General features: G+C 44.4%; 2 protein-coding genes across 4 annotated transcripts in view; one reads left to right on the top strand and one right to left on the bottom strand.

Moving 5' to 3' along the window:
* The window catches only part of Napepld (N-acyl phosphatidylethanolamine phospholipase D), a 34,267-nt gene extending 20,849 nt beyond the window's left edge, over positions 1–13,418 (top strand). For all 3 annotated transcript variants that reach the window (XM_055612590.1, XM_055612588.1, XM_055612589.1), the window contains exons 3-5: positions 1,106–1,752; positions 4,709–4,823; positions 11,036–13,418. In XM_055612590.1, coding sequence (XP_055468565.1) covers positions 1,106–1,752; positions 4,709–4,823; positions 11,036–11,170 — 897 coding nt within the window. In that variant the 3' untranslated portion in view covers positions 11,171–13,418. The remainder of the gene's footprint in view (positions 1–1,105; positions 1,753–4,708; positions 4,824–11,035) is intronic.
* Positions 13,419–13,728: 310 nt separating this feature from the next.
* On the bottom strand, positions 13,729–27,927 carry Armc10 (armadillo repeat containing 10). Its single transcript, XM_055612591.1, has 6 exons — positions 27,678–27,927; positions 24,405–24,553; positions 23,041–23,175; positions 20,522–20,698; positions 15,739–15,810; positions 13,729–14,993 (listed from the first exon to the last, which is right to left on the bottom strand). Exons 1-6 carry the CDS (start codon positions 27,808–27,810, stop codon positions 14,739–14,741), a joined length of 921 nt encoding a protein of 306 aa, XP_055468566.1. The 5' UTR covers positions 27,811–27,927; the 3' UTR covers positions 13,729–14,738.
* Positions 27,928–27,989: the final 62 nt, after the last annotated feature.

Genomic DNA, 27,989 nt, shown 5'->3' on the forward strand with positions numbered 1-27,989 from the left:
GCCTTCTCATTCAGACTGTCTCAGTGGCTTCTTAGTTTTCTGTCACCATTGTCTGTGGGGATCAGGAACCAGGGGAAGGGTGTTGAGTAGCAATGGAGCCCACGCAGAATCTCGGAAATCAGACTCTGGAGACCAGACTCAAAGGTGCAGCTCTAACGTTTACAGTCCAGTGTAGCGGCCTTTTAAATGATTGGAATCATTTAAATCAGACCGTCCCATGCCAGCCTCAAGCACCAGTAACAATCAGTCAGGTTAGTGCAACTTAAAGAATGTGGGGGTGTTGGGGGGCGAGGTCACCTTAGGAGACTTCCATGAAGAAGGGGGTAGCGGTCACCGGACACCGGCCTAGCCTCGGATCCATTTTGAGACCTCACCAGTGTGCTAGGAGACCCTGGTGGATCGACACTGTGGGCGGTGGATCAGGACCTTTCCAGGAGCCATGGGAGTCGCGGATGCTTCGCTCGCCATTCCCTGTGGGCCTCCAAAAGGCTTCCCTTGACACTCCCCACAATTGTCTCCTGCCTTTACCTTCCCTTGTGACAGCCTGCCTTGTCAGGGTAAGGAATGCCTTTATGGATGTGATCCCCCCACCAGACCCCCAGGAATCCTCACATGGTTTCGCTTTGAATTTTATGTGTTCAAAAGTAAGATGTGTGCAATCCAAGGGTTAAACGTCAGTTGCCGTCAGCTTAGTTTGCGAGTGCTAGGGGCTGGCCTGCTTCTGAGGCTGCTTCTCGGCAGCAAGTACATCAGCTCAGTGAGGGGACAGCAGCAAAACAGCTGCATCTAGGCCAGCCTCCTGCTGGGGCTGCAGAAGAGAGCTGTCAGAAAGAAAACTTAGCAATAGTCAGAGTTCTAAATTTAACGTTTCCTCCTGCTCTTCCATTCAGGATTCCTGAGCTGTTGTCATTAGCTCCCATCTAGAAAGAGGCGAGGTCCACATCTTTAGGAGCAGAGCAGAAGCAGCAGGTGTATGGGCTGACTTCCGTTGTCCCCAAATAGCTCCTCTCACTGTAATTTAGGTCAGAAGATTTTCTCTGATGATGTAATAGCTTTCCACCCACTGAACGCTGCTTTTTCCTTTTTTATATCTATCTATGTACAGGAACTTGACAAAGAACTCCCAGTGCTGAAGCCATACTTTGTCAGTAACCCCGAAGAAGCTGGAGTGAGAGAGGCTGGCTTGAGAGTCACGTGGCTGGGACATGCAACGCTGATGGTGGAGATGGATGAGCTCATCTTCCTCACAGATCCCATGTTCAGCTCCCGTGCTTCGCCCTCGCAGTACATGGGTCCAAAGCGGTTCCGCCGTCCGCCGTGTACGATAGGTGAACTCCCCCAAATAGACGCCGTCGTGATCAGCCACAACCACTATGACCACCTGGACCACAGCACTGTCCTCGCCTTGAACGAGCGGTTTGGCAGTGAGCTGAGGTGGTTTGTGCCTCTGGGCCTTCTCGACTGGATGCAGAAATGTGGCTGTGACAATGTGATTGAGCTTGACTGGTGGGAGGAGAATTGCGTCCCGGGCCACGACAAGGTCACCTTTGTCTTAACGCCTTCCCAGCACTGGTGTAAAAGGACCCTCATGGATGACAATAAGGTTCTGTGGGGCAGCTGGTCTGTGTTAGGGCCTTGGAATCGGTTCTTCTTTGCCGGGGATACTGGCTACTGCCCTGCTTTTGAAGAGATAGGAAAAAGGTTTGGTCCTTTTGACCTTGCAGCTATCCCCATTGGAGCTTATGCACCAAGGTTTGTAAACGCGCACTTTACCTGTTGTTGTTTTAGTGGTGGGCTCGGTTATAACTGGTGGAGGCTGAAATCAGATTCACCTGCAATCTCATGTACATCTTGCCAGAGCCTACATACCTTCTGGCTTACGAGCCAGGAACCAGAACTCACTTTTGCGCTTCCTTTTCACATGGCTGATTCTCTATAGATGATTAGCTTTTATTCTGTGATGGGGAATTTCCAATCCCTACTTGCATCTCTTCTGCTTCACAGAGCGAGAAAGCAAGGAGTTGGCCTACAGTGCTAGTCCTTTCCATGTTCTTAATTTCAGTCAGCATGCAGAGAATCTTCTCTCGCTACTCACTACTCTCCCTCCCAGCCCCGAGTACTCATCACTTACTTTGAAGGCAATTGAGAGCCATACTGCCACAGAAGACTTGTCAACTGTCTGCTTTCCTTCATACAGTCTCCTTAAGGAAAAGAGATATGAGTTTAGGGAACTCAGTCAAGCAGATGTACAAGTAAAGCAGAGCAAAACAGATGGTAAGAAAGTGGTCCAGGAAGCTGCTTACCTGGCAATAAAGCGAGTGAGTGCTGGCACAAGCTTGGGGACACAAGCTTGTGACCCACAGTGAAAAGCCATGCCTGACAGCAGGGTCCTGTCATTCCAGAGCTGGGAGGCGGTCCCTGGCCAGCTAGCCTAACCTATCAGTGACATCCAGGGTCAGTAAGAGAAGCTGTCTTTAAAACAAGGTGGAGGGCTGGGGAAATGGATTAGCGGGTAAAGAAAGGCACTTTGGCAAAGCCGGAAGGACCCTTTCGATCCCCAGGACCTGAAGATCAGAATGAGAGGATCAATGCCTGTGAGTTCTCGTCTGACTTCCACCTGCGTTCGCCCACATGCCTGCGTCATTACATGTTTCCTTTGGCCTGCACCTGCCCTCATACACAGGCATGCGTTCCCCCCCCCCCGCCCACGTGTCTGCCGAGTGCAGACACACGCGTGCTGTCCAGGCAACCCTGCCAGCATTGTATTTCTAATACACGCAGTGTATCTAGAGTGTCAACAGAGCTGAGACTCACTCGCACACGTGATGGCTTGGGTAAATCCAGACTTTTGTTCTCATCCGATATCTAGCCATTCATCAGTTTTCTTTTTCCGTAACTGGGCATTGAATCCAGGGCCCCAGGCGAGCCAGGCAAGGACTCTTACCACTGAGCTTTAGCCCCAGCCCTGTCAAATTTATTTGTTAACCCTAAGCTCTGCAAACCATTTTTTCTTTTATTTACATTTCTTCTTCTTTTTAAAATTAATCATTTATTTTTTTGTATATGAGTGGTCTATCTGCATGTATACCTGTGAGCCAGAAGAGGGCAGCAGATCTCAGTGCAAGTGGTTTTGAGCCACCACGTGGTTGCTGGGAATTGAACTCAGGACATCTGGGAGAATAGAGCGTGCTCTCAACTGCTGAGCCATCTCTCCAGCCCCCAACATCTATTCTTTTATTTATTTAGTTAGTTGTACTTATTTCCTCATTGTGGGTGGCTCACCTGTTTTGGGTTCTTGGTAATTACTAAAACTACTATAATTTGCCATATGAAATGGTACATGCCTCTAACCACCCCCCCCCAATTAGAAATTGAAGCAAGAAGATCTGTTCCAAAAAACCACCACCACCACAGACCCCAACAAAATTTATTCTGTCAGTATTAGTATTTGAATTTTACTTTATCCATTCAAATTATTTTATTCCTCATGAAAACTTCTGAAAATATCAATCAACATGGCTTTAAGAAAAAAAAAAAAACGGTTACAAATCATTTTCAGAGGGTGTTGGCTTTTCCTCACCACAGATTAGACTATCTATAATTATAAGAACAGGCCTTCGCAGGTAGCAGTGTATGCTTTGATGTGTGCGTCTGGGGTGATGCCACAGACTGCATGCTTAGGGCCCTTCCCCTTCTCTGCAGTGCTGCCATCTCTCTCGGCTGCGAGGGGCCCGGGCACTGCTTGCTTCAAGAGCATTAAACGTGGTAGTGCGCATGCACTGTGGAAGAGGGTGGGCGTTGTGTGGTTTTTGTTCTGTTTTTTTCTTTTTTGGCAGTATCAGATGTTTTAGAAAGAAAATAAAACTTAGGAATCTTATACACATGTGTGCTGATTACAGCAAAAATTGAAAACAAAGAAGACCTTTAGGTGTGTGCTGGGAATATTTCATTCCTGCTTCTGGGGTGTACCTCGTCTGTCACATCGTAGCTGAGTCAGCTGGAACTTAGCATTTACCCCATGCTCCCAGCCCTGCTTGACTTGCTGGGGCTGAATTCAGAGCCTGGAACAAGCTGGGCCAAATGATTTGTCACTGGCCTGTCTCCTTAGCACTAACATTTTCATTTCAATTGCTAGAGTAAAAAAATAAATTTACTGTCTAGCTCAGCCGATACAGTTCCTTTATAGGGTGGATCAGGGCTTAGACTCCATAGACATGGAGATGGGTGCTCAGGGAATTGGGGAGAACTTTCCACAGGCCTTCCAGCCATCACAAGTGTTGGGCCTCAGGAGGCTCTGTGCCTCAGGAGCCTGGGCCGGTTCCAAGGCATCAGCCAGTCCTTCTGGACTTCGTAATCTATAGTCACTAGTGAGTCTTTTTGCCCAGCCATCCCCTCACTATTTAGCTTTAGGACGCTTGAAGTAAAACTCCTTGGCTAGCAGTGGGCCTTCTGCCTGTATCTTTAAAGTTTGCACGCTTTATACTGTACGCTACTTCTGAGAAACAGTCTTGATAACGTGATCCAGCCTGACTTTAGGCCCCTCCTGTGGAGTGGCAGGTGTCATAGCTGTGTGTCGCGGTCCCTGGGTTGGTATGGTAACCCTTTGCTTGCTTTTCATCTGGTCAGTTTGTAGGCTATCCTTATTCTGTGGTAGCTGGAGTTTGGCTTCTGATTCTTTACTCGCCTTTACATTTTTCTGTTTCACCAGGTGGTTTATGAAATACCAGCATGCTGACCCAGAAGATGCCGTAAGGATTCACATTGATGTCCAAGCGAAGAGATCTGTGGCAATTCACTGGGGAACTTTTGCCTTAGCTAATGAGGTAAGTTTGATGTAAGCAAACAAAGAGCCCAGCTTTGACTGTGTTTGGCTGTTGGTGGGATTTAGGTATTGCCGTGCCCTAGCTTTCAGAGACAACAAACACTGTGGTATCAAACTCCATAGTTATTGCAATAACCACGTGAACTGGAGGGAAGAAGCACAATAACTAGTAAAATGATATGTGAAAACAGGAATAAGATGTGCATGGTGTACCTGGGCTGGTTTCCATAGTTAACAAAGGATGTGCCTCTCCACAAACCTGTGTGTGGTGTAGAAAAGGAAACATGCGTCCACCCTCCAGATGGCTTATGTTCTAGTGGAAGCTAGAAGACGTGTATGGCTGATATTCTGGTAGGCGGAAGTGCTATCATGTAGGGCAGATAAATTGGTCTCAAAGATGGGCAGGGATCTGGAATCGCTTCATGGAAGATGGAAATTTTAACTAGGCCACAGGCAAGGAGGAAGGTATGTTCCTAGAGGAGGAAAGGACAGAGCATAAGGGGTTACCAAACACTGGGGACTGAGGAGTTAGTGCTTCTGGAGAGGGTTGTGTGGAGGGCAGTGGGAGAAGGGCGCATGTGGAGCTTAGTCGTTCAGTGAACTGATTCAGTGCTTGCTGTCTGTCAGACACTGGGATAAGTGTGGTTTATTCTAGACTACAATCAGAAGAACTGATTGTTCCCTTAGGGAATTGATCCCCAGAGCCCTGCTGCTGGCCGGGGTTCTTGGACCAGCAAAGTCTAATGATACTGTCTCTTCATTCCTGGATCTGAGACCTGGCAAAGTTTAGAGAGGGTTAGAAGCTAACTTCCACTTGGCTCCCGCCCCACCCCCTCCTTATCCCTCATCTCCCAGGACCTCTTTGCAGAGACCCAGTGTTTCCTTACTGTTTTTAGCCCTCTCCCTCTGCTTTGTTTCTGGCCTGGTCTCTTCCTAATCAGTTTGTTCCAGAATATCCCCTGCTCATTTCCCTATTCCCTAGTTAAAGTGTCTGTTTTATGGTGACATAACCCCGCGTACTACAGCAGCTCTCTAGCCATGCTGCTGGAGGTGGAACCGAGTAATAAATGAAAACATACAGGGCCAGGAGGAAGGCATGCCCATCTGAAGCACACGTGTGCGTTTGGGAAGAGGCTGTCATGTGTGCTCGCTGCTGTTTGATGGAAGTTTCTTAGACCACCTGTGTGTGTGTGTGTGCTCCGTGTGTGTCTTCTGGCAATGACCTAGATAGGACAGTAGTATTTATGAGCCTCTGGAAAGAAATGACGACTCAGCTCAAGGGACTGGGCAGTCACTCGTGCTCTTTGCTGAGATGGGGCGATCAGGAGAGGATGCAAACCTCAGATGACAAGAATCATTTCACTATTTAGCCTTCAAGAATCGAAGCCTGCAAGCGGTCTATCTAACAAGCTACAGGCCATCCTGGGCTACTTGAATATGGTAGCTACACCAGCACCAAAAATCTCAACCAAAGAAAAGAAAAAGCTCAACAGATTTGTTCATGCTGCGCCCCCATCTTTAGTTCCCTCCGAGACTCTTAATGAAGACTCATCTCCCCTTTAACCCTTTTGTGATTATCAGTTTGCTCAACCAGCACAAAGGTGTGAATGATAAGCTAAACAGAGTCGATGGCATTTCCTGGATGTGTTTAGCCTATACTTTCGAAATACTTTTAAGTGCTGTGTTTTGCATACATACTTGAAATAGCTGCTCATTGTACTACAAGTGGGATACAATTGTCCATCGGCAGCACTCTAAAGCTATGTGTGTGTGTGTGGTACATGTGAACTAATAAATACGCCACTCATTTTGCTGGAAACTGTTTTTAAGCACTATGTAATTACATAAACTAGTGTGTTGGCTGATCTGGGTTGTACCTTTACTAGATTCTGTTGGAAGCAGATTGGTTTTTTTTGTTTGTTTGTTTTTAGTTTTTTAATGTGCATTGGTGTTTTGTCTGCATGTGTATGTGTGTGAGGGTGTCAGATGCCCTGGAACTGGAGTTGTAGACAGGTATGAGCTGCCATGTGGGTGCTGGGAATTGAACCTAGGTCCTCTGGAGGAGCCGCCAGTGCTCTTAACTACTGAGCTATCTCTCCAGCCCCTGGAAGCAGGTTATTGAGCAGTTACCCTTTAGGAATGTGGCTGTCTAGGACTGGCTGCCTTGCATGTGGCGGCTCCAGAATTCGGGGAGCCCTTCTCCTCCTCCTTTATTCTCGGACGTCCTGACTTGCTTTTCCACAGGTGCTTGCTTCCATGACAGTGCGGCTCTCTTTTCTCCCTTGTGGATTAAGTTGCTTAGAATCTGAGATATCACATCTACGTCATCCGGAAGCGTTTCTGACCTAATTCTAAGGCTAGTCTCTAAATGGTTAGACTAGCCAAGAACTAACCTATGGAAAAACCCAGATGTTGCAAAATGTAGGTAGATTAAAGATAAGAGGGTCTCCTATGAGCTACAGCATTATAAAAACTGTACTAAGTCCTTGCACATCATGCCCGACACTATCAAGTTAGAGCTAGCAAAGAAGTTAGCAGTGTCGGGTGGCTGTGCATCTATACTGCCGACCAAAGACTTATAAAACATGGATGACAGGAACTTAACAAAAGGAACTCTTTTTCAGTGGGGAAGACTTTTATTATTCTGAAGTATTTTAAAAAATGAATTACATGGGTGTATTATACAGTATATAATAGCATATATATGTACAACATATATCAGATAAACAGTAGATTCCCGCTGTCTGCCTTCCATTACTAAGTAGTTATCTCTAAGAATACAGTATTAATAAGGCTTAGTTAAAACCCAAGTTATTTGGCAGTCAGGTGAATGCTGGCAGCAATCCTTTAAACATAGCCTCAAACGGGAAATAAGCAAGGAGGGAAATACCCACCGTGTACATTTTAAGCCCCAAGAAATGTTTCCTGGCTTTCGTGTTTCGTTGGTTGTCTCTTCTCCCTATTGCTAGTAGCTCTCCATCTCTCTCCTTGTAGCATTGCGTTATGTGGGCAGCAGCCCTGCCCCAGTCCTCCCACAGTCGGGAGGTGCAGTATAGCACTCGTGGCCGGGCAATCCAAGGAGTTGCTCCTAAAACTCCATTCATCCGTAAGGGGGATCTCAAGCCACAGGAAAGAATGGCGGGTCAAGCCAGAATTTCGGGGCGACTCAGTATTAAAAAGCAAGCAATAAATGCCAAGGGCAGATCTCCAGTGCAGGCGTGAAGAAAGAGCTGTGCCTGGGGCCGAGCAGGTGGCTCAGCACATAAAGTATTAAAGGCTGTAAAGCTGTAAAGCATACTTTTGGCTTTGACCTTGGTTCGTTAGCTGTTTTATTCCTGTCTGGGAAGTTGCTCAGGAAAGGGTGTAATTACTATGCAGGTAGTCTATACCGTGGATTTATTAGTCATGACCAAAGTCTTGACCCAGCCAGTGGGGAACGGAAACTGGGTATTGGTGAAAGAACCCTTTCCCTTTCTCATGTCTCCTTAATTTTCCCACTTCCTGTCTTGCTTCATTCACGTTTCTAGCTCAGATCCTCCCCTTCCCAACCCTCCCCCATCACATTTACATATAAGCCATCTTCTGTCAAGCCAGACTGCCTCCCTCTGAACACATGCTCACACACAGCTCAGCCTTCACCGGTACACATTGCTCCTTACACTCTGCTCAGCACTAGAAGCCAGTGACCTTTGCGCAGAGTGACTTGGGAGCAGTGTTTGGGGTGAAAACCCCAGCCTGATGGTTACCTACAGTGCCCTGAGGAGCCCAGACCACTGGGTGTGTGTTCATAGGGTGCTTTTGGAAGGGTCTCCAAGATGCTTTTATTTAACGTGAACCTCATTTCCAGCCCTCTCCTCCCCAGAGTGCATTAACCCCTTAGCTACCATGTGTATTTCCTTGTGTCTCTGCGGTGGAGAGGGAAAGACTTGTCTAGTTCAGTAGCCTGGCATTCTCTGTAGATGTGTGGAAGACAATCCTCACAGAAGGGAAGACGGACTTCTGCTGCAGTATGCTTTAGAAACTTTGACTTCTTTTTTTAACTTCCAAATGTTACAGCCTTTCTAATTAGGTAGGGAAAAAAAAAAACTTAATCCCAGCACTCTGGGAGGCAGAGGCAGGTGGATCATTGTGAGTTCAAGACCCGCTTACCCTACTAAGTGAGTGAAGGACAGCCAAGGCTACAGAAAAAACCCTGTCTCTAAAAACCAAAACCAAACCAAACCAAACAAATAAATGGAAAGCTTTGAATGAATTAAATACCCTAGAGATTTAGGTCAAAGGGAAATAAGTTAAAAAATGATGGTGAACTCATGAGCTGGCTCTTTGATTACCTCCATCTGAGGGGGGAGTAGCCTTACCAGTCCACAGAGGAAGACAAAGAAGCCAGTCCTGACGAGATCTGATAGACTAGGATCAGATGGAAGGGAAGGAGGACCTCTCCTATCAGTGGACTAGGGGAGGGGCATAGGAGAAGAAGAGGGAGGGAGGGATTAGAAGGGGATGGAGAGGGGGCTACAGCTGGAATATAAAGTGAATAAACTGTATTTAATAAAAATAAAAATTAAAAAAAATTAACAAAAATGATGTTGGAATGAGGCCTAGGGAGGGGATGGGTATGGGAGAAATTGAGAGAGGGAGTAGAGAGTGAACATGAGTAAAATAGATTGTATATATGTATGAAATTCTCCAAGAATTAATACAAATATAATTTATTTAATTATTAGTATGTTTGTGCTTCTGGTACCATACTTACACATTTGTCTTTTTTTTTTAATTTTACTTATTTATTATTTATAAAGTATTCTGCTTGGCATGTGAGCATGCCAAAAGAGGGCACCAGATTTCATTATAGATAGTTGGAGCCACCGTGTGGTTGCTGGGAATTGAACTCAGGACCTTTGGAAGAACAGCCAGTGCTCTTAACCTCTGAGCCATCTCTTAAGCTCACATATTTGCTTTTTTTTTTTTTTTTTTTTTTTTTTTTACCACATCACAATGATTCTGTAGTTTTGTTTTGTTTTGTTTTTTTTAAATTTGTTTTCATGTGCATGAGTATTTTGCCTGCATTTAAGTCTGTGTACCACACGTGTGCCCGGTGTCCAAGGAGGCCAAAAGAGGGCATCTTGATTCCCTGGGCCTAGATTACAAACAGTTGTAAGCCACCATGGGGTGTTAGGAATTGAACTGGTCCTCTAGCACAGCAGCCAGTGCTCTTAACCTGTGAGCCCTTCCAAATCTTATAATTTTTTTAAAAGATTTATTATTTATACAGCACGCCAGAATAGGGCACCAGATCTCGTTATAGATGGTTGGGAGCCACTGTGTGGTTGCTGGGAATTGAACTCAGGACCTTCAGAAGAGCAGCCAGTGCTCTTAACCTCTGAGCCATCTCTCCAGCCCCAAATCTTGTATTTTTAAAACTAATGCAATCCCTTACCTTCATGCTTTAAATTTCTTTATAATAACAATTTTATCCTACATTCAAGTGATCTGCACTTTTAAAACGATTTACATTGTGTGTGTGTGTATGGAGCAGGTGTACCACAGCAAGCATGTAGAGGTCAGAGAGGGTCAGCTTTATCCTTATACCCTGTGGGTCTGGGATCTGACGTAGGACTCCAGGTTTGGCCTGAAGTACCTTTGCCTCCTAAGGCATTTTGCCAAGCCACTTTGAACTTAAGAAAATATTCAAATGTGCAGAAACATTGTGGAGCCTGCTCTGTTCCTGCATTGCCTGTCCACCTCTGACCTGCTTTGCTCACGGGAGGCTTGTGGGTAACAGCCTTCTTCAGCCAGAAATGCTTGCTTGCCCACACAAGCACAGATGAGCGGAGCCCCACGTGCTCAGGGGTCGTAGCATCCAGTCCTCCTGCATCATTTCTTGGCATTGACTCCAGTTACACTGAACTCGTGAGGTCAGGACATGTGTGATCTGGTGACACTGACGTAAGGTGGCACAGTGCACATGCAGGCATTTGGATGGACTCTCTTCTGTCCGGTAGTAGACAGTTTTAGTGACTCTGTAGCTAATGACTGAAGGTGAGTAGGAAGACATGTTTGTCTGATTGGCTAAGGGTTCATGTAAAAGAGAAGGAATTGTTTTCTGTGGGCAACTTCTGGTGACCTAAACTGACCTTTAGTTTGAATGCTTATCTGAATAGCCCTCAAGTATTAGTGTTGTAAGTTTTTGTGTTTCTTCCTGCCACTTGCCAGCATTACTTAGAGCCGCCGGTGAAACTGCATGAAGCTCTAGAGAGGTACGGACTTAAAAGTGAAGATTTCTTTGTCCTGAAGCACGGAGAATCAAGATACTTGAATACTGATGAGAAAGCTTCTGAAGAAAAATGAAAACAGGAATTTTCACTGAAAAGACTTAAGAAATTCTTCATGACATTTTTCACATGGAAACAATTGCAGCAAGTGTGTGTTTTGCTTAATATTATAACTTGCCAACTGATAAGACTTGCTTTATATAAACTGGGGGTCTTGGGGTGGGTTATTTAAGGAACTGTCCAATATAGACTTACAAAACATACCAATGGTCTAAACATTGCAAAATATTATTTTTTATCAAAACAATACATTGTGGTGGTAGTACAATGTTATGAAAAAATGACATTAAAGTTCCATTTCTTTTTTTGATACTCAAAGCTTTTGACAAAGAAGAGACAAGCTTACCCCACCTAGATTTTACACACACACACACACACACACACACACACACACACACACACACACATACACACACACCTTTCTTACATTCATATAATGAGAAACTTGACCTCCACATGCTAATTAAATGTATCAGTTCTTTGTCAAGATTAGCTGCTGGTCATGGTGATGCATGACTACAGTTCAACACTCCAAGGGATAAGGCAGACAGTCCACAAGTTCAAGGCCAACCAGAGCTACAAGTGAGAGCCTGGCTCAAGAGAAAACACGAGCTCACGTGCCAAATGTTAAGTGATCTGTCTTGTTAGGCTTAAGAAGGTAGGAGTTTGGGCTAAATTATCATTTTTAAAATAACTTTTTATTGTCATATATACACTGCATAATTACATCTCCACAGCTGCGTTCTCCAAGTTAAAAGCTGATGCGCAGAGAAGGGTAGAGTGTGGGTGTGAGACTTAGGGGAGGTTCTTCGTTTCAAAGGCCGACATCCTGCCAAGCAAGCACAACTTCAACTACAGTGAGGCCTGTCACAAAGGAGAGAATGTAGATCCTAAATGTGAAGACATAGTGCACTTGCAACTTTTATTCTCTTTACTTTCCACTTTCTATACACTTTCTTCCCGTTCTCTCAGCTCTTACCTGAAGTATATCAATAAGATTTATAAGACTGTTTTACATGACTTGGATGTGGCATATATTTTTGTATTAAATGACCTATAAGCACAACTGTTCCCCTTAGTAAGCCACTGTGAAATCCCAGTGTTTTAAGGTTGTGTGTGTCTGCTGACCAGAGTCTTTGTCCCAGTATGCCTCTGCATTCACAGGTTTGTTGTGAGCCTTCAGGAAGCAGGCTGCCTGGGCAGTAGTGACGCCATCATAGACCAACGGCACAAAACTCAGTAGGTTTCCCATATATATACATATTAAGGTATATATCTCTCAAGTATTAGATAGGAGTACTCAGTAATTTTATGTATTTGCATGCGTACATGCATGTCACCTCGGCCTCTCCTCGGACCTGCATTCATTCCGTCATGATCACCCCAAAACAAGTGACCCGTGTTTGGACCCACTATCATCATGTCCAAGAGGACAATGTCAACCTACCTCCAAAGGCCGAGAATAACAGATTTTTTTAAAAAGCACTTTAGGAACCTAAGTGTTCGCAGACAGGCACAGCAGACACTGAACATCAGTGTTCCTGTTGCAGATACCAAACTGGTGTAACCACCTCACCCTACTTAATGTGGCTTTAGAGGGAAAGAGCCAACGTAAGCGATTGTCAGAACTTAGTATTTTTATATAAAATGGTCCTGTCAGTCTAGGGGAACTGTGTGTTGTCATACGGTGCATACAGTGACCGGGACTCGAGGCACTAATGCACGGGATTCCATGTGAAACCAGCTTCCCCCTGCATGCGGATGTGACTGCCCACAGTGGGGCACGGTTCCAGCCTTGGGGCACGCTGCTCCACCCGGCACCCTGGCAGTCATCTTGTTACTGCACGTCACGCTGAGAATTCTCTACTTACGAAGCAAGCACTGTGCCTTGCTTAAGGATTTCTCCGTGATTGGCCTTAACGTTGCTTTTGTACCCCCCCCCACCCCCTCACTGAGGCTCTCTGGGTGCTCTGTGTTCAAGTCCGTTGATTGAACTGGGCCTGCCTCGTTTTCTAGGTTTCCTCATGAATTCTGTTTCTTTCAGTTTACATACATAGAAGCTCTATTCGTTATGAAGTACGTCAAATATCTCCTGAGCACAACCACCCTATTGAATGGTCTTCACTTTATTTTTCTAATCCACATTTCAAAGGATGTATGCGTAAAGTGAAATTAAATTTTGAAAAATCTATTTTCCTTTGTTAGTCTGATATACATTGTAAATACTGTCTAATGGATCTTCTAAATAAAATATTATAAAAGTACTTGAGAGGACAGCTGAACGTATTTATAGGGGCTCAGAGAACTGGCTCAGTGCCGAAAAGCACTGGCTGCTCTTGCACAGGACTTGGGTTTGGTTCCCAGCACCTACCGCTGGCTCACAACCACGCACTACTCCCACCTCAACACCTGCTTCTGACCTTGTGCCCATACGTACATGCAGCAAGATACTCGCACACATAAAACACGTTTGACAAAGTTAAAAATTTTTACACATTGTAATCTTCGTCAAGTAAAATGTGAGTGAAAAATTAGTACAATAATGTCAGCGATGGGGAATAAATTGTGAACACCTTGGACTTTTTCCCTTTTTTATTAAAAAATTAACAAGTTATGCTCAGTAAAAAAATTCAAACAGTAGAAATGGGTACATAAAGAAAATCCATGTCCCCATGTCTCGTGCCCAGAAGTTTTACATATCATTCTAGAAACGCTCTGTCCATGTATAAATGTACTTATCATTGTTTTTTAAAAAAAAAAAAAAAAAAAGACACTAATACATTGTTTTATGACATGCTTTTAAAAACAACCATTTCATGGGTGTATTTCTCTGTGCGTCCACCCGGACTCATGAGGCCAGTCCTGTTTACAGAGCAGCTGCTTGGCTGCCCACCTGCCTGGGGGTGGACACTTGGGACTGCTCTCCAGTATCTTACACATGGGCTAAGTATAAGAAAACATTTTCCCTACACTGATCAGAAACAATGAGGTCAGATTCTGATGAGGAACACAGACTTGCAAAGCAGTATATAATGGGGCTGGCCGTGGGCTTGAGCTTGGGGTATCACTGCACTGAGGCACAAGGCCCTTGCTGTGGCAGTTATAGTCTTTAACTCCGCACCTAACGATGTCTCCACGAGGAACTGCAAATCACTTCCAGGAATTAGGATTGTACAGAGAAGGCCACTCATTTCATGTGTGGAAACCATTAAATATCTTCAGTACAATCCCTCATAGTCATTCAGTACCAGTAGAATCATTCAAAATCAACCTGAAGAGCATGGCAAATCAGTCCGTAATCCTAACTGAATGTTTGCTCCAGAAGTGATTCACATCCTCTGAGTATTTCATACAATAAATACCTAATTCCCAAAGCCCAAATCTGAACTACTCCAAAATCCAAAATTTTGAATATCATGTTGGATTAGAGCTGCTCACACTGAACTGTGATAAAGTTGCAATATGACTTTTGTTGTTTAACTTTATCAGCTAAAACATCCCTTTTTAAAAAGAAGGTAGAAAATAAGTTCCCGTGTGCTGACTTAAGACTACATTTACTCTTTGAAAAATCCAGGAGCAACCAATCAGAACTTTGGCTTTATGGCTAAAGCCTTCTCTTTCACCTCTGCATCATGATGACAAACTAGCTCTCTCATTTTCTGGGCACATTCTTCCCCATACAATAGGAAAAACAATGACCCTTTAGCGAAAGGAAGCTGATTAGCTAATCGGCCTTCTACTTTGAGGCAGTTGTTTATATTTTGAAACAGTGTAAGTGCTCGAAGAAGAATCTCATTGGCTATGTGGCCATCATAAAGGGAGAGAAATGAAGAATCCACCTGAAAGACGAAACACTGAGTGTCATTTTTGTATTTTAAAACGGCATCTTCTAGTTTACATTTAAAAGGACCACAGGCAAGCAACCCCACGTGTGTGATGTTTATCCCATGCTATAAAGGAAAAGGAGGTTTGGTTGTTAGCAAAAAAGTAAGATTTCCTGGAACCCCGGAGTGCAGACATTTGGGAAACCAACCACGTTAGGGTCCATCCAGTTTTTGTAAGCACTCACTAGTTCCGCCAGTATTACTGCCCACAGCCGGCACAGCGAACAGGGCTGTCGAGCAGATGGCCCAGTCTCCCCGCACCACCTGGACTTCTTTCAGAACACAGGGCCTCTTTTCAACCATCTTGCTTGTTTGCCACATGCTTGTGTCTCCTAAGTTCCGTGAGAACAAACACTATGAAGTCGCTGAGGTGGGCATTTGAGCACATACTCAACACTGCTGTTTGAGCAAATGCTGAGGTACACGTGCACACAAAACAAAGCAAATTTAAAAATGCAGCTGCACGAGTGTACTGCAAATTGGGCACAGATGGAAAACTCACTGTTGCTACAGACGAGTTCTAAAGATGGTTTTCAAAAGCAAAATATTCATGTTTCAGTAAACATGAGGAATTCATATACATGAGGAATAAGCTAACACCTTAATACTGATCTTCAGGGATGATCCCCGTGACTTTCTAATCTATTTGTCAAAGTCTATGTATGTGTGCATTTATGAAGCAGGTAGGTAATCTACTTACTTGGGCACTCAGTAGTCCTTCTGTCATGGCTGGATTCTCAGACAAGTTCAAAAGCAGCTTCAACACCTGGACCTGCCAACGGAACACTGGGTTTACTGGAGCAGCAGGCGTGACCCTGCTCCTGCTGACGCCATCCTCTCAGCCCAGTGAGCTGTCTGCACCTCCAGGCCTGGCGCCAGTCCTCTCCAGGAAGACTCTGCTCAGCTCCTCCAACACTCGGCCCCACTCTCAGGGCAGCTACCATTCCTACCACTGCCATCTAAACCTCACTTCTGGTCCAACTACTGAGGAGAGAGGAAGAACTTAGCAAGTGTCTTCAAATGCGATAGTCTGGTACAGTATGTGTTAAATCACCTGTTTTCTCGTGTTTGTGCATGTGTGTATACATACATGACGAGGTCAAAGCTGGGAGGTCAGTGTTTTCCTTGATTGCACTTCACCGAGGCAGGGCCCCCAGCTGAACCCAGAATTCACCAATTTGGCTAGTCTAGCCAGCTTGCCTTAGGGATCCCCATTTCCCGTCCCTGTGCTGGGGTTACAGGCAGGCCACTGCCCAGCATTTTCATGGGTACCGGGATCCAAACTCCTGATCTTGTGTTTGCACAACAAACACTTCACACATGGAACCATCTGCCCAGCTCCTAAATCATCTTTATTCTGAGTGCTGAGGAGGAGAAACAGCAGGAATCTCTCAAGGCTTTGTTTATTTTTCATGAACATATCACCTTTATGTAACAGTTTGGCCACCATAATTAAATACTAGGATCCTTTTATTCTACTAGGTTACTGGGTTACTAGGAGGTCATCTTTTTCTAAATGTGAAAAATGGTTTACCATTTATTTGGGAATTGATATTGAAGTGATTTTACAGTTAATTATGCTGGGTGCAGTGGCGCATGTCTGTAATCCCAGCACTTGGGGAGGCAGAGGCAGGTGTATCTGTGAGTTCCAGGCCAGCGCGGTCTACAAAGCAAGTCCAGGACAGCTAAGGCTACACAGAGAAACCCTGTCTCAAAAACCAAAAGAATTAAAATATAAAGTCAAAAATTTAGATTGATTTTCTGTGTATGAACCTTTTTGCCTGTATGTATGTATATGTACCATGTGTTTGCTGTGAGTGCAGAGGTCAGAAGAAGGCATTAGGGCCTCTAGAACGAGTTACCAATGGCTATGTGGGTGCTTGGAACCAAACCTGGGTCCTTTGCAGGAGCAACACAAGCTCTTAAATGCTGAGCCATCTCTCTAGCCCTAGAATGTCTCTTTGAAAAACGCTAACCTACACTTTTCCTCTAGACAGTTGAAATTAAAGGGAGGAAAAGAAAGAGAGTTCTAAAAGCAGGGAAAAACAACAACTCCAGTTTTCACTAGACCCAGGAAGGAACATGAATGTACACTTTTATAACTTGTTAATCGGACAACAGATACTGACCTTAGAACTTTGGGGATAGGGTGATGGGGATCAAACCTCTGGTCCCCTGGGCTGGCCAAGCGCCATCCTATCAAGGTCTACCTTCACCCTAGAACACTGCGTCCTACTGTGTGCTTACAACTCCTGGGCCTCATGTGAACTACTAATTATTTGGAGGTGGTGAGAAAGCTTTGCCGAGTCTCACTGTTACCATCTTTTAATGTTTTATAAAATTAACACACGGTCATGCTAAAGTGTCAAAGAGAGCAGAAGGGGACAAGGGAGAAACAAAAGCCACTCTGCTAGAGGCCCGGCCTCCCCCAAAGTGGGACTCACTGCTGACCTGTTCATGCGGGACCGTGTTTTTCGGATAGGCGCTTTTAGCGAAATTATGAATTCTTAAAGACAAGAAAGCAAGAGTGACTTCTGACCCTTCAGTGCACACCACCCCCCTTCCCCCAGCTACTGTGACATCTCAGCTGGCATGATGCTGTCAGCAACACCACATCAGGTCTAAGGAATAAGGCGCCTGGCTGGAATGTTGATGAAGCTTGGAGCAGAAAACAGGGGGATAAAAAGCTATGCAGTAGACCGCCTGAACCTCGGATATGAGCCTGGGGAAGCTCTGTGAAGGCCCTCTCATTATCAACCAGAAACAGTAAGAACAATAGCTAGCTAGTGTCTGAACTGTGACTCTGCTGTTTGAAACATTTTTTTTTCTTTTCCTTCCTTGACACGGGCGCCACCTTGTGGTGACCCGGGACATTTACGTTGTTGGCTCTGTCAGTGCAGAGAGCAAACGCTTTCTTCCGGTATTTGCTGTGAGTCGGTGGTATAACCACAGATCATTAGAGCGCAGCGAGATCACCACCAACAACTAAATAAGATCTTCACAAATCACTCTGGGGGACGCTTACTAAGGAAATATCCGTGACGGACACACACGAATGGATGACTATGCAGAAATGCATTTGCAAGTTAGTTAGCTTGCAGAAATGGAGAAACAATGGCAGAACTGGTGGCTGGGTTCCCATCGAAAGTCTAAATTTTCTATCCTAAAAAAAAATTCTAGGCAGTGCAATGGAAAAATACAGCAATATGATGCAAGTCATTTTTAAAAAGTTGTAAATTTTATCAACCAGATCTCAGACAAATATATAAGTCCAAAGAGATCCACTTGGCTTTGAATTGAATTACGAGTTCCTCCTGGGTTCTGGGTAAAGAAGCTGCAGAGACAGCCAAGGGAGAGGTTTTTTTTTTTTTCCTAGAGTATTCACATTACAGCACAGAGTGAAGGCAATTTTCCTGGGTCCTAAAAGGCTGAAGTCATCTTCCACTGGAGAGAGATGCAGAAAGGGCTGGAAATAGCTTGGGATGGAGCAGCACCTCAGAAAAAGACAGCTCGCTGTCATATGTAAGTTTGAATGCCTGAATGTCTTAGACTAGACCTAAATAAGCTGGGCTGTAGAAAATGTGGAAACCCACACATAAACACCGGACGACGATGAGGCACTAACACAGTTATACCCCGAAAACCCCAGAAGCACTGAAATGATGTCCCATACTTGGGGTGTATCTTCACTGTGGTCCCCCCTAAATACTAATGCAGCCAAGCAAAGTGGCACTTCCCTATAAGTCTTAGCACTGGGGAGGTTAAGACAGGAGAGTCGAGAGTTCAAGACAAGCCTGGGTTACACAGTGAAACTGTTTCAAGAAAAAAAAAAAAAAAAACTTAAGAAAAGAAAAAGAAAGTCCAACTTGGGCCCAGCTACAAGGCTCAGCAGGAAAAGCCCTTGTAGTAAAACCAGAGTTCAAGTCCCCAAACCTAGGTAAAAATAGAAGAAAAGAACTGACTTACAAAGCTGCTCTCTGGGGGGCTGGAGAGATGGCTCAGGGGTTAAGAGTACTAGCTGCTTTTCCAGAGGTCCTGAGTTCAATTCCCAGCACCCACGTGGTGGCTCCGAACCTTCGATAATGGGAGCTGATGCCCTCTTCTGTCACGCAGATGTACATGAAGATGCCTGTAATCCCAGCTCATCCTCTGCTAGAGTGAGACTGAGGCCCACCTAAGACGCAGGAGGCCACGCCTCAAAAACAGACAAGTAAGGGCCAGCGAAAAGGCTCAGGAGGTTAGGCACGTGTGCAAGCCTGGGGACCTGAGTTCAACCCTGCAAACTACACAAAGGCAGAAAGAGAAAACTGATTCCACAAAGCTGCCCTCTAACTTCCACATATGCCTCATGCCACGCCTCCACCATAAATACATACATACACACGCACACACCCTAATACTAATATTGTTATAATAATTACAATTATTATTATAAACTTTCTTAAAAGAATTAAACAAACCGGGGTTGCTGAGAGGCTCAGTGGGCAGAGGGCCACCAGGCCTGACAACCAAAGTTCAGTCACGGGGACATGTTGGAAGGAGAGAACTGACTTCTGCAGTTGTCAAGTTGTCATCTGACCTCGCCCTGGGCACTGAAGCACCAAAGCGCCTCCCTTCCTATAAGTAAGTGTCATAATTATAACGACGACGACGATGATGGCAACAGACTACATGTGACATGAAAATGGAGAAGGATGAGTGGCAGGCAGGGTTAAGTGGAAGAAGGTTGGGGGGAGGAGTAAAAAAAACAAACAAACTATATATAAAACAAACTGTATTAAAAATGAAAACAATGAAACCCATTACTTTATGCTAATTTTAAAAACTAGTCAATCCTGGGGTAAATAAAAGCTACAACTTCCTGTCACTATTTCTTTCTTTTTTTTTTTTTTTAAATTATTTCCTATGTCTGGTTAAAGGGTCCCAGGGGTCCCAGGAAAACATGACTTTACTGATTCTCTGAAGATCAAGTGGCCACTCTCTTGAAGCCAGCGACACGGCATGTGATTGGCACAAACGAATTCTGCAGTTTGGTATTAGGGATGGAAGTGATATTCTTTCTTAGGATCTTATAAGCATTTCTTATAAACTCGTGAGCAGACTATCTCTTTTTCTTTTTGATAGTGTTTCTTTATGTAGTCCTGCCTATTGTGATTTGCTAAATAGATCAGGGTGGCTGGGAACTCACATGCCTCTGCTGGGATTAAGGTACCACTATCTTTTTCTTTAATCTTTGTCAATCACAGGGCTGAAACAGATGGTCTGGCATTCCTTCTCTTTGTTTTTCTGCACTGGAACGCGTTATGAAGAGTAGGCAGACCTCCAACGCACAGAAATCTGCCGCCTCTGAATCCTACAGCATCTTACAGCATTGGGATTAAAGGTGTGTCCTCCCCATCCCCCGCCTCGGACAGGAAGCTCAATCTTACTAAACTTGATGTGGCGGCTCTTCAGCCTTCAAGACTGAAGGCTGTGGCTCCTACCTTGGTGCTTCCATTCCCAATAAGTAGCAGGTGGAACAGGCCAGGGACGTAGCCGCTGAGCAGGTGCTGGTAGTCATTGGTGACGGTCATGTTTGTTAAAAGTCTCAAGCCGGCCAGCTGCACGGCAGAGTCCAGGGGATCGGCGAAGACATCCTCACAGACTTGATGGACGTAAACCTGAGGGCAAGAGAGAGGGACTGAGCAACGCCGGCTCTCCAAGAACCTCTACCTTTCTCTGCAGCAGAGTGGTGTGGCTGCTCAGGATGAAGGGGTTCTTTGGAAAAGATGGTGTTTGTGTCTGGCCCTCCTGCCTTGGTGACTATTTTATTTAAGGCTGCCTTTGTTAATAACCTGGCATTGTGCTGAGAACCAAAGGCAGAACAAAAACAAATTTAGCTGAAGATTGTGCTTCCTTACATAAGGAAGGGTGCACGCTTGTGAGCAGCTCCACACTATCAATCTTTGTGGGTGGAAAGCAGCGAGTTTCCAGGCTCGGTGCCATCAAAAATCATAAAGTGCAACAAATCAAGTAATCCAATTAAAAACTGGGGTACAGAGCTAAACAGAGAATTCTCAATAGAGGAGTATCGAATGGTAGAGAAACACTTAAGAAAATGCTCAATGTCCTTAGTCATCAGGGAAATGCAAATCAAAACAACCCTGAGATTTTACCTTACACCCTAAGATCAAAAACTCAATTGACAACACATGCTGGAGAGGATGTGGAGAAAGGGGAACCCTCCTCCAATGCTGGTGGGAATGTAAACTTGAACAACCACTCTGGAAATCAATCTGGCGCTTTCTCAGACAACTAGGAATAGCGCTTCATTAAGATCCATCTATACCACTCCTAGGCATATATCCAAAAGATGCTCAAGTATACAACAAGGACATTTGCTCAACCATGTTCATAGCAGCTGTATTTGTAATAACCAGAAGCTGGAAACAACCCAATTGTGGAATAGATACAGAAATTGTGGTACATTTACACAATGGAATACTACTCACCAACTAAAAAAAAAAAAAAAAGGAAATCAAATGGTAGGAACTAGAGAAGATCATCCTGAGTGAGGTATCCCAGAAGCAGAAAGACACACATGGTATATAATCACTTATAAGTAGATATTATACATATAAGATAAACATACTAAAATCTGTACACCTACAGAAACTAATGAAGGAGGATCCTGGGTAAGATGATGAATCCTCATTCAGAAAGGCAAATGGGAGAGACAAAAGGGAAAAAAACAGGAACCTACCACAGAGGGCCTCTGAAAGACTCTACCCAGCAGGATATCAAAGCAGATGCTGAGACTCACAGCCAAACTTTGGGCAGAGTGCAGGGAATATTATAAAAGGGAGAGATAGAAAGAGCTGGAGGGGACAGGAGCTCCACAAGGAGACCAACAGAATAAAAAAATATGGGCATACGGGTCTTTTCTGAGACTGATACTCCAACCAAGGAACATTCATGGAGATAACCTAGAACCCCTGCTCAGATGTAGCCCATAGCAGCCAAGAGGGTTCCCTAGTAAGGGGAATAGGGACTGTCTCCGACATGAACTCAGTGGCTGGCTCTTTGATCACCTCCCCATGAGGAGGTAGCAGACTTACCAGTCCACAGAGGAGGACAATGCAGCCCAGTCCTGATGAGACCTGATAGATAAGGGTCAGAGGGAAGGGGAGGAGGACCTCCCCTGTCAGTGGACTGGGGGAGGAGCACAGGAGAAGAAGAGGGAAGGAAGGTGGGATTGGGAGGGGACGAGGGAGGGGGCTACAGCTGGGATACAAAGTGAATAAACTGTACTTAATAAAAAATAAATTAATTTAAAAAAATCATAAAGTGCAAAAAAATGTTCCTAATCGGAAGTGCTAAGAAATTATCAACTAACTGTCCAATCCACATCATTAATGTTGTGGGAAACTCCAAATGTATCCATGCTACCATAGATGAGGCAGGGTAACAATAAGGAAGCAGAGATCAAATTTTTAAGCTTTAAATTACACTTACAAGCCAACTGTGTTTCTCTTTGGTTACCATTTTATTGTATCTTCATCCTTCAAAAACCGGCATTAAGTCCCTTCCTGGCTGATGGTGAGGGTGGAATCTATCGATAGGTGTCCTGGACATTTGAATGTGACAACTGGCTCACATTAGTTGCTTATCTTCTTCATCTTTTACCTACTTTCCGTGGATTTGTTTCTTCCCTCGTTGACTTTAGAAGGGCTCACACTTCCTCGGCTTTCTTACATCAACGGTGCCATTCTGCTTGTGTCTATATTCTATTCAACAGTTTCAAAACACTCTCTTGGTTTCTTGGTTTACTGAGTCTTTCTGCTGCTGTGTGTTCCTTGATTCTGGCTTTGTTCTTTCAGTAATCCCTGAGTTAAACTGAAACCCACCTCCAAATGCCTAGGGGAGAGTTGCAGAGCACACGCTCCTGGCTTCACGGCTTATCCTGGCATCCCCTTCTCTTCTGTTATAGACACCTGATGCACTTTTATTTCTCACAACTTACCTTTATCTTAACTTGGTTTTCGACATTCACACTCAGGTTATTTAGTGCATTTAAGGCTTTCTCTTTAATACTGAGGTTCAGAGAGTTGATTTTGCTTCCAACGATTGGGATACCACCCAACTCACGAATAATGGCCTAAGAGAGAGGGGAAAATGGACCGTGACTTCAACATGCAGCCCTTTTACTGAATTCCACACATCTAGAAATGCAACTACGATTAATCACTTTAGAGAAATGCCCTTCTCATATACGAATCTTACTGTCACCAAATTTCCTTACTTAAAATGGTTTATGTAAATCTGTGTGTATATATGTGTATGCAAAGGCCAACCTCAGCTGTCATTCCTCAAAATGCCATTCACTTTTTTTTTTTTTTTCTTTTGAGATGGGTCTTTCATTGGCCGGGACTCAACCAAGTATAGAGATGTAATATTCTGAAATAACCCTTATACTCTAAGACTGGAACTTTTGCTAGACCTCATATCCAAAGTCAATATACACTCGGGAGTCACTTAAGATTTCTAGCTTGCTGTGTACTCAAACTGTTTGTTTTCACCTGTTTTAACAATGTAACAACCAACCCTGCCTTGGCAATCACCTTTTACAACTTAAACTAATGCTACAATCTTAAGTTACAATCTTTCTCTCGCCGCTAACCCAGAACAACGCATGTGTCATTTGCTGAAAGCAGCAAATACAGAAGTTGACATTAAGGATTTATGGATGTTGATTGAGAAACAAATGTTATTCTCTGGGTCAGCTGGGATCAGTTGGGGGCCAGCAACTTCATCCCTTCTGAAACTGTTGAAGGTAACAATGCGTGGTGGTGCACACCTATAATCCCAGCATTGGGGACGATGAGGCAGGTGGATCTCTGTGAGGATAGCCTGGCCTACAGAGTCCAGGACAGCCAGAGCTTTACAGAGAAACCCTGTCTTGGGAAACAAACAAACAAACAAACAACAAAGAAAACCCTTGTTCTCTTGGGGGGAATGGAGAAAGAAGTGTTCAAATTAATCTCTTTGGTATTAGCCGTTTACACTGATTTGGTGGTTGTCACTACCACCACCATCAGGCCCCACTTTGGCAAGATCGGTCATCTAATCGAAGCATACACTTAAATGCTGGGTGCTTTCATGGTTTCATGAAAGCACCGCTCAGCTCTAAGTCACAGCCATCCTCTGTTTTCTCTTGAACAGGAACTATTATGAATACGATGCCAGTGTCTAGCTTCTCACAGGTCACTTTCTGTGTCATTTTTTGGATGTGATTTTTGAACGTAATTGGCCATATGAGGATATGGAAGCTCTGGGCAGGAAGTACCAGTTCACAGCTACTCCTGTGTGAGCGAGAAGGAGGCTTACTTGGTTGGCTGAAAAGGCTGCATTATTTCCCAGGGTGACCAAGGCTTTCTCAATAATTATAGGATCATCAGTTGACTCCAGCAGGTACAGAAGTTTCTCAAGCTGTTCAGCAGTTAACACATCATCATAGGAACTATCAGTTAAGTCTTCTGCATGAGAAGAAAGCAAGCTAAGGTTCATTGAAATTCATCACTGAGGCGTTTTGTTTTAATATCTAAAAAGTTTAAACACATACTATCATGCTAGGCAGTTACTTTTGTTTTTAAAGCTCAGGGACAATTCTTGTAATGTTTGCTTTGCAGAGCAAGCAAGCTGCACATCTGGACATCTGCTGGGAGGAGGAAGATGGCGAAGAGAGAGAGAAGGTCATGGCTTTAAGGGCAAAGGCAGTTTCAGCAATGGCGGCTGGCAAGTGGGACAGGGAGGGAACTGCTGAGGAGAGAGAAGGTGCAGCATGTGGGAAAGCATGCTTAGGCTTTTGGCCAGTCTGAAAGCATAAGGAAAAGGAAAAGAAAAAGTTAAGCCCCTTCTGAGTGGGCAGGCCAGATGTCAGAGGCTCTGCAGATGGCTGCCTGGCGTTGTTTAAAGCATTTTACATGTTTTATATCATTTGATTCTCAGGCATTCCTAGAAGGAAGATATAATTATTATTCTGAATTTAAGTCAGAAGCAAAGGCTCACAGCCATCACATTAGCTAATAGTCATATGGTATCTATTGTAAGGCATTACATGTAAGAGGCATGTACCCCTAATGCTAACAGCATTTTGTTTCTTAATTTAAACATCAGGTATACCTATCTGATTGGACTGATTAATTATGGAATAGGTTTTTGCACTAAAGGGGTGAAACTCATTATCCTTTTAAGAGTCTATCAGTCGGGACTGGAGAGATGGCTCAGTGGTTAAGAGCAGCGTCTGATCTTCCTAAAAGGACCCAGGTTCAATTCTCACCATCCACATGGCAGCTCACAACTGTCTGTAACCCCAATTCCAAGGCATCTGACACCTTCACACGTAAAATAAAATTAAATAAATTATTAAAAAAAAAAGAGTTTATCAGTCAGGAAACCTATGGAAACAGCCCAATTATGTTTCCAGTGTGTCACTGTGTGGCTTCCTACTGGATATGTTCTGAGTGTTTAAAGTTATTATGAATGAAATATTTTCAATTAAATTTATATTGAATTCCTGTACACAGCGCTTAGCTAAGAATGTACTAAGTGTATTTCTGTTGTATTCCAGCTTATTGTTTTTTTTTTCTTCCACTTCTAATGTCCAGTTAATTCTCTCGTACTTTTCTGACTCAAAATAAGTCATTAATGAATTGGAATTTTCTTCATTTCTTTTTAATACTTACTGATTTTTATGACTTTTTTTTTCCTGTCAAAATGCCTGGGACGCCAGGACACTACTAAATAGTTGTGATATCAACTCTCTTATTCTTGAACTTAATAAAGATGCAACTGTTAATATTAAACGTCTTTAATTAAAGTACCTTTGCCTTTTGTTTTTGATGCGTGTTCTCCATCAATTTAAAACATTTCCTTCTAAATGTTGCAAGTTATCAGAAATACTATTTTAATGACTTACACATTACTATGTAGTTTAAAAATATATTAATGCAATAAATAACATATACACCTATGAATTATCCTTATATGTCTGTCTGGTCTCTGTATATTATTTCCTCAATCCACTAAATTTTCTCTAGTCATGATTGAGAATTGTACTATATCTGGCAGGTTCTTTTATCAAGTCTTATATCAACAGGAATTATACATTTCTCAAAAGTTTAAAACAAATAAAAGGTTTCTCTTCAAATATAAAGGTAGAACTTTGGGAAATGGCTGTGGGCAACCTATTTTTAAAGTTGTCTGACTTGGGTTCCATTCCCAGTACCAAAGTGTGGTGTTGCATGCTGTCAAGCCCAGGACTAGGGAGGTGGAGAAAAGCCCATCACAAGACCTTTTCTGCTACACAGGGAGTTCCAGGCCAGGAATACATCAGACCCTTTGCCTTAAAAAAACCAAAACGTTATTGCACAGAAATATGTGGCAGAGGAAAAGACAACAAATCAGGCTTTGCGAGGGCAAATGCTCATCTTCAAAAACTATTTTCCTCTGTGACCACGGGGAAAGGGACTGTGTACTCCCTTTTCTTGTAGCATTTCCTGAAGGAAATGGAAGGCTGCAATATAAACTCATGGTTGGTCCTGGTGCCTCCAAGGAAGCACAAATTTGGAAAGTAAATGCCAGTTGTACAACCCAAAGACTTTTTTTTTTTCTACCTGCCTTTAAAAGTGCCTTACTTTCCCTCTAGGGAAAGGCTCTTAGCTCCCAACCAATAACTGCCTAACTCTCAGTGACTGTGAGATGACCTAGTTGTAGAAAACTATTGTCATATTATTGTCATGTCCTCTTATTTTAAAGACAAGCTACTGTTTATTTCGCATTGGCACAGCTACACAGAGGTAAGAATTCTGTGTTTGGAATGACATCAGCAGATCACATGTATTGGTGTTGGTAAAACGTTTTAATGATTACTCAGTTAAAAAAAAAACACAAAAAACCCCCCACTTCTCTACCTTTGAGGAAGGCACGTTTTTGGTCGGCAGATTTTATTTCAAATTGTTTTCCTAACCGTTTCCACGACTTAAGCGATCCTTTTAGATAAGAATGTGCAGCAAACTGTTAGACCTCCCAATGTCCCAATCATCATAGGACAGAACCTACTAGACTTGTTTGGCAGAAGGGTGTGTCTTCTGTAGGCTGAGGTTTCTATTTCCAACACAGACACTCAAGTTCCAAGATGCTACGCATGATTAAAAGTACCTTCCCAGGACAGGTCTCGCGAAGTGCAGGCCGAAGTGCACCTCCGAGAACCCCTCTTCACACAGCCACGTGCAAAGTTTCAACCTAGGTTTGAGGCCCCAGAGTAACCTTCTCACAGTAAGGGACATCTCTTTGGAAACAACACAAAGGCCCAGGACAAACTTGAAAGTGAGAGGGTACCTACATGGCTTGGAGAAACCTCAGCCCAAGGCTGTGAAGCCTGAAAGGAAGCAACAGGAAACTCCCGGCAATGTTTTCAGCCCTTATTTTCAAACAAAGAAGTGGGAGCAGGGAGGCGGCTCAGGACCCACCGCAGGCAACCTGGGCTCCCAGACTCGTTTACCTCCAGCCTTCCTCCTCGCCCTGCACCATGCCCAGCCGCTCAGCCCGGCCCGGGGTGGCCCCGAACCTGTCCACCTGCCGAGCAGCCCATCGCCTCACCTGCAGACCGCGAAGGGCGCAGGCGGCGCCGGCCTCGCCGCGGGCCCCGGGTCAGCCGGTAGATGCAGTAGCAGGCGCCGGCGCCGAGGACCAGCCCCGCCGCCAACCAGCCCACGTCCCGCGCGCCGCCCATGCCACCGCCGAGCTGCGGGGAGCCGCCGAGCAAGGACCGCACGCAGGTGCAGCGGGGCCCGAACCAGCCCGGAGAAAGGAAATGGGGTTGGAGCTCCGCCTTCCGGAAGCCGCCCTGCTAACGTCGGAAGCCCTCCCACCCGACGCGCTGCCTCTCGCCCGGCGGCCGCGATGGGACTT

This window comes from Psammomys obesus, unplaced genomic scaffold, assembly GCF_907164565.1.
Source record: "Psammomys obesus unplaced genomic scaffold, mPsaObe1.curated_primary_1811, whole genome shotgun sequence".
Lineage (NCBI taxonomy): Eukaryota > Metazoa > Chordata > Mammalia > Rodentia > Muridae > Psammomys > Psammomys obesus.

What these genes read in the sequence shown, in the direction of transcription:
- Armc10 (XM_055612591.1), bottom strand. Translation starts at nt 27,810, where the DNA reads ATGGGCGGCGCGCGGGACGTGGGCTGGTTGGCGGCGGGGCTGGTCCTC. An exon ending in CAGCCTTTTCAGCCAACCAA is followed by an intron (nt 23,176 to 24,404) that starts GTAAGCCTCCTT and finishes CCTCTCTCTTAG; the next exon opens with GCCATTATTCGTGAGTTGGG. An exon ending in AAAACCAAGTTAAGATAAAG is followed by an intron (nt 20,699 to 23,040) that starts GTAAGTTGTGAG and finishes TCTTGCCCTCAG; the next exon opens with GTTTACGTCCATCAAGTCTG.